The sequence below is a fragment of the Nicotiana tabacum genome, chromosome 23 (genome assembly GCF_000715075.1).
Source record: "Nicotiana tabacum cultivar K326 chromosome 23, ASM71507v2, whole genome shotgun sequence".
NCBI classification, from domain to species: Eukaryota; Viridiplantae; Streptophyta; class Magnoliopsida; order Solanales; family Solanaceae; genus Nicotiana; species Nicotiana tabacum.
This window is the reverse complement of record NC_134102.1, coordinates 62,749,992-62,756,210: the sequence shown is the minus strand read 5'-3', so window position 1 is coordinate 62,756,210 and position 6,219 is coordinate 62,749,992. Positions and strand designations below refer to the sequence as shown.

The 6,219-nt window shown below is 37.2% G+C and overlaps 1 protein-coding gene across 1 annotated transcript; it reads right to left on the bottom strand.

The window, feature by feature from the left end:
- Positions 1-2,446: 2,446 nt before the first annotated feature.
- LOC107827386 (uncharacterized) lies at positions 2,447-3,931 on the bottom strand. The gene is made up of 3 exons (XM_016654515.2): positions 3,268-3,931; positions 2,992-3,164; positions 2,447-2,864 (listed from the first exon to the last, which is right to left on the bottom strand). Exons 1-3 carry the CDS (start codon positions 3,871-3,873, stop codon positions 2,747-2,749), a joined length of 897 nt encoding a protein of 298 aa, XP_016510001.1. The 5' UTR covers positions 3,874-3,931; the 3' UTR covers positions 2,447-2,746.
- Positions 3,932-6,219: the final 2,288 nt, after the last annotated feature.

Below are 6,219 nucleotides of genomic sequence, written 5' to 3'. Positions count from 1 at the left end.
GTATAAGAAAGTCATTTCGTTCGAATCATCGAAGGCATGGGGAAGAGGCTTACCATGATTTTTAGCCTCCTATCGGCCCTTTGATAAGTCGCGTCACGAGCGCTCGACATATGTGGAGGTCGAAGCCAGGTCCCATACCCAGCTCTTAAGGTTAGGAATAGCACCGGGCATCCAAGCAACCACTACATCACGGAAAAGGATATCGGTAAGAAACAGAGGAGCAAAATAATAGGAGCATACAGAAGAAATTATACTTACGCTTCATATTCCATTCCTCGGGAAACAGAATCTTCTCGACCGGGATTAAGTTAGATGTCTTCACTCGAACGAACTTGCCCATCCAGTCTCGATCCTTGTCCTCGTCTATGCTCGAGAACAAAACTTTGGTAGCCCAGCGCTGGAGTTTTATTAACCCACCTCGATAGAGGCGGGGGCTGTACAATCTAATGAGGTGGTCGAGGGTGAAAGACATCCCCTCGACTTTGTTCACGAAGAAGCGGATCAGAATAACGATTCGCCAAAAAAAAGGATGGATTTGGCCTAGGGTTACTTGATATTGGCGGCAAAAATCGATGACAACAGGGTCGAGAGGACCCAATGTGAAAGGGTAAGTATACACACTTAAAAGCCCTTTCACATAGGTAGTAATATCTTCTTCGGGAGCCGGGATTATCACTTCTTTGTCCTCCTAGTCGCAATCTTTCTTAACTGTTTAAGATGGCCCTCGGTTATCAAGCACATATACCTCGATACTGGCTCACATCGACCGAGAACCGGCGAAGCTTTGTCGAACTTAAAATCGGAGGTAAGGACACACCCCCCGGGAACACACTCCTCAGGTCGTGGCTCCACCGGTGTTTTGTCGCCGGTGGGCCGCGAAGAAGAAGCTTTTTCTTTTTGAGAAACGATTTTTGACGTTTTCGCCATTGGGATTTGAAGATTGAAGATAGAGGAAGATGACAAGATTTGGTGTTCTAAAGAGGGATTTTGCAGTGAAAATCACAAATTTACAGATGAAGAACTCAGAAGGTGAGAAAGGGAACTTAGAAGATTTGGAGATGTAAAAGTGAAAAGTGGTAAAAATAGGGGATATTTATAGGGTTGGCAATGACGGTTCAGTGTCAACAATGGCCGACCATCGTCTGACACGCATTTAATGCCTTGGTAAACTGAACCGACGGGACATCTATCACGTACGTCATGGTCGGGCTCGATGCAAATGTCAGTTTTTATCGAGTCATATCGCATGAAAATCATGTCGTTTCTCGCCACATTCTTCCCGAGAAACGAGGGAACTATCTGTATACGGTCAAAACCGGTTTTGACCTTCATATGATTAGTTAAGATTGGAACATAATGGATCGAAGGTCATCTTCATAATATCAGGTATGAGATCCGAAGCCAGGTTACCGAGCTCAAATTTCTGGGACTGATCAAATACCGAACTCGAAGTCATTATCGACCTCGAATTCAAATCGAACTATGATGCGAAGCGGCGTTATCAAGCTTGAGAGCCAGAGATCGACCAATACCGAGCCCAAGTCAATACCGGGCCCCGAGTCAATATCGAGCCCGAGTCAATATCGGGCTCTAAATCTGGAAACCAACCAATACCAAGTCCGATCAAGATCGAGCCAGGGGGCAAGAGCCGTTACAGTCGCACTGAGTCGAGAGAATCTCGGCGGGAATTAAGGAAAAACTATTTTATCATAGGTTCCCCACTATGTATTTTTAATTATATCCAAAGTAGGATCCCTCCGCTATAAGAGGGATGGCTATTATTTCTGTAAGGGATCCATCATTAAGGCATTGATACACTGTCATATTATTCACAGAGAAAAACATACTGATATCCATATAGAGATTATCCTCTTGCGAGCTTTATACATTGATTCATCTTGCTTGTTCATAAAATAGCTTTCTATTTCAATTTGGTTGGTATTTCATTCTTCATACAGTCAATACACAGTATATTTCTACTTACTTTCCGATTTGTGCCAAGTTATACCACGTGTCCTTAGAACTACGTATAAATTCAACTCTATCCATTTTTCGGGTAAACAACAAGTAAAAATAAAAATCCTTTTTTTTAGGTCCTTTTTATGTATAGAAGTTCCTTACCTAAAAGAATTTCAAAAGCCTTTTTGGATTATTGATAAGTTGATGAATATTTTCACACTCCATGTCACATGTTCAAGATAGATCAATTTCCATTAATACTTTCTCCTTCTCCCCCAAATTAAACTTGACGGGTGGTATAACTTGAAGTAATGATTCCTTTACTTATTATGGATACTATTTTTAACGATATGTAAGGAAGACGTCCCTGCATTGTTAATAAGAGAAGTTGTTTATGAATCATGATGTTTTAAGCCGAATATAGAAATACCATGGCAACCATAATCTTTCTCTCTTCGAATTGCAAATGACTTGCCAAATATTTATACACAAAAGGCTTAATAATCTCATTCCAGAGCTAAATAGAATTACAAGAGCACTATAGTTAAAGAGCTGTACAAAGAGGACCTCATAATTTCCAGTTTCTTCTCTCTTCCTCGACTTCCCCTCATTGGTGTAGTTAATTAATTTTAGTTACATATTCCTCTTTTATTACAGCATTATATTACGTTAAACATTTTACAAATGCATATATAGAACATAAGTTAGCTCTAATACTAGCTGTCCAAAGCCGAAGAAGGTGAGCTTATAGAAATTTTTATTACTCCGTTTTTTCATCTGTTTCCTGCTAGTAAGCTGTAACCATGGCAGTTCCTGCTGCTACAATTTTTCTCTCCATCTCTTCTTCTTCATCATCGTCCTCTTCTGCTTCCCACATGAATTTTGCATACGATCCCAATACAGTGCTGTTATTATAACAAATAATTTCAGGCAGATCGATCCAATATTTAAGCATGTATTACAATTAATTTTTTGATCTACGAATTGAATGAGATTTGTTTTGAAAGATAAAACGTAAGGGATGAATTTTACCAGTCGTCAGGAGAAGCTTGAACAGCTTGATCGAAGTAAGATTTGGCTCTACTCTCGTCTCGCTCACTCTCCCAAACCAATTTGCCATACATAGAAAGCACTTCTCCGTCTCCCGGACTTGCCAGTATAGCTCTTCCGTAGCATTCTTCAGCTTTCACATAATCTCTCTCCACCTTCAATTATCATCATCAACATTAGTTTAATAAATCAATCCAAACTATAATCTCTATATATTCAAACTTCGACGATGGGAAATAGTAGAAATTAAATTACTACCTCATGCAAGTACTTGCCATAGTTTCTAAGAAGAAGAGAATTCATAGGATCTGACTTCAACATTTCCTTATAGTACGCTCTAATTTTCTTCGGATCGGAGTTACCACCGGCGTCGGATTCACCTCTATCGCCGCCTCCGCCAGGGAACTTTCTGTTTTTGCCGATTCCACCGTCGGAAAATCCGAGCTCATCGGTAGGAATACCGCTCTGCGGCCAATCTTCGGCGTAACTCCTTTGATCTTCCGTTAAACTCAGGGACCCAATACCTCGCAAAACCTCCAACTCGTCCTGCTCAGTACCGCAATCCTCCTCCGGTATTATTGCCGGAAACGACGTCGATCCGAGATTACTGAACGTCCTTGTTACACCAGGACCTTCAATCGCCGACCGGATCACGTCGGACTCCGAAGAAGCCCGGCGTATACTCCGACGGTTGACTTCCAAATGCAGAGAAACCCTAGGAGAAGAACACCCTTTCTTCTTCTCTCCGTTAAGCACTACACCGACGGATTCACGAACCGGAACGGAAACCCTCGATATACCGGGAACCACCGGCGTCTGGACCGTAATTGAGCCGGAACCGGTTCGGAAAAGTACAGTCTTCATACTAATAAGCACTTTAACTTTATATTTATTTCACTTTTGAGAAAAAGGTTTGAAAAGCGGAGAGGACTGACTGTGTTTATACACGTTTTCAAACGCCGTATAAACGCCGTTAGATTTGCTGAGGGCGTTGACCTGAAATTACGTTGAGTGAGTGCCACGTGTGGGAGAAGCACGTGAGGGGATACAGCAAGAACGGTGGAGCCGGCGACGGAGTGAGCTTTATGGAGGGTAAATTGGATGTATCTACATGTGTCATGTAAAAAGCGTGAGTGCGATGACTCGCCACTAGCCACGTAGACATATAAAGGACAAAAATAGAGGGGATTTTTCAATTATTGTACGGGTTTTGTATTTTTATTTGCCCCCTGATTTAGTGCCTATATGGCAAATTGGGCTGTTAGTTTCTAACTTCTTGGATTTTGCCTTCCTAAGCTATTGGTGTTGATCCAACTGCAGACGATTTTTGTTTACCAGTTTGTACGTACACTGATTTATATATCACAGATTCAATGTACTTACTTTCTCCACTTCGATTGGGATTTTAACATAGTGTGACAAAATATTCACATACTTAATTAATAAAAACTTAGTTATAAATATTGCTACTAAATAACTAATAAATGTATATTACAAATATATATATATATATATATATATATATATATATATATATATATATATATAAATAATAATTTTTTATGTATATATCAAAATATATATTAATTTTTTTTGTATATATCTGAAATATAAAATTATAAATATGGTTATTTAAAATTTATTATTGTCCCTATATCAATGTATATCACAATAAAAATTATTGTATTGTTTGTATATCGAATATGTGTATTTCAAAATGGATATCACAAGTTTATTTTTCTTCTTTGTGTTTATCAAAATGTTTTTCAAAAATTTATTTATTTTTTCGTTGACCAAGATCAAAATTGAAATAAGTTTATTCAAATGAATTTCGCCGTCTTAAATTAAATTGGACGATTTGATTTCAATATATATATATATATATATATTGTGTTAGATTTGGCAATATAAGGTTAAATTGAAATCAAATCGTCCAATTTAATTTAAGACGGCGAAATTCATTTGAATAAACTTATTTCAATTTTGATCTTGGTCAACGAAAAAATAAATAAATTTTTGAAAAACATTTTCTAACACAATATATATATATATATATATATATATATATATATATATATATATATATATATATATATATATATATATTCTATTTTGAAGGTATTTTGCATATTAAAAATATATAAATATTTCAAGGGATTATTAATCCCTGAATTATAATCCCAAAATAACAACTTTCATTATTCAAACTTCCACTCTTTTCAACTATCAGTCAAATAATACTTCAAAAGGGCCAAAACTACCATGGAGTATCATATTTGATATAAAAATGCCCACCGTCCACCTAGTTGAATAATAATGTCCTCACATTTATTTTTTTTGGCTCAATCTTATCTCTATTTCTAACAGCCTTTTCTTTACCCAAAAAAAAAAAAAACTTTTTTATTATCCAGTGTCTGTTATTGGCATAATTTAATTCCCAACCCAAATATACAAACCCACCAGCAAGCATTACTGCTCTGCCCCAATATAAATCATATTTATCTAGGCCATATTGTCACGACCCAAAATCCAACTAGTCGTGATGGCACCTAACCCAACCCGCTAGGTAAGCTAATTAACAACTATCCAATTTAATGAGTTTTAATGAAACAAATAAATGATAAAATAACTGGGCCTTAATATATTTACTAAGGACTGGTAGTACAAATCATGAGTTTCTATGATTTAGAATTTACAAAGGTGGTATGAAATAAAGTACATCATCTATTTGAAATATACAGGAACAGATTAAAATTCTAAAGCTACCAAGATCAAGAGGCAGTTATGACCGGAACACAGGTACATCTTCAAATCCAGCTTCCGCCGTGTACAGCAACATCAGCATCCAACATCTGCACACAAGGTGCAGAAGTGTAGTATGAGTACAACCGACCATATGTACTCTATAAGTAACAAATCTAACCTTATGTTGAAAGTAGTGACGAGCTAGGACGAGGGTCAGAGTCCAACTCCAATAACCAGCAACAGTCACAACAATAAAAATAAAATGGTACATGAAAATAACTGAGAGGTAAAATACTCAACTCGTTTACAGTTACGGAAAGATAGGCATGCTTTTCATGTATAACCGTAAATCCCAAATTTTTCACCGAAAGCACCAAAAGCATATGAATAAGTTTGAAAATCGTGATTTCTCCCAAAAACCTTTCAACAATAAATAATGTATTTCATTTTCAGATAACATGAGGA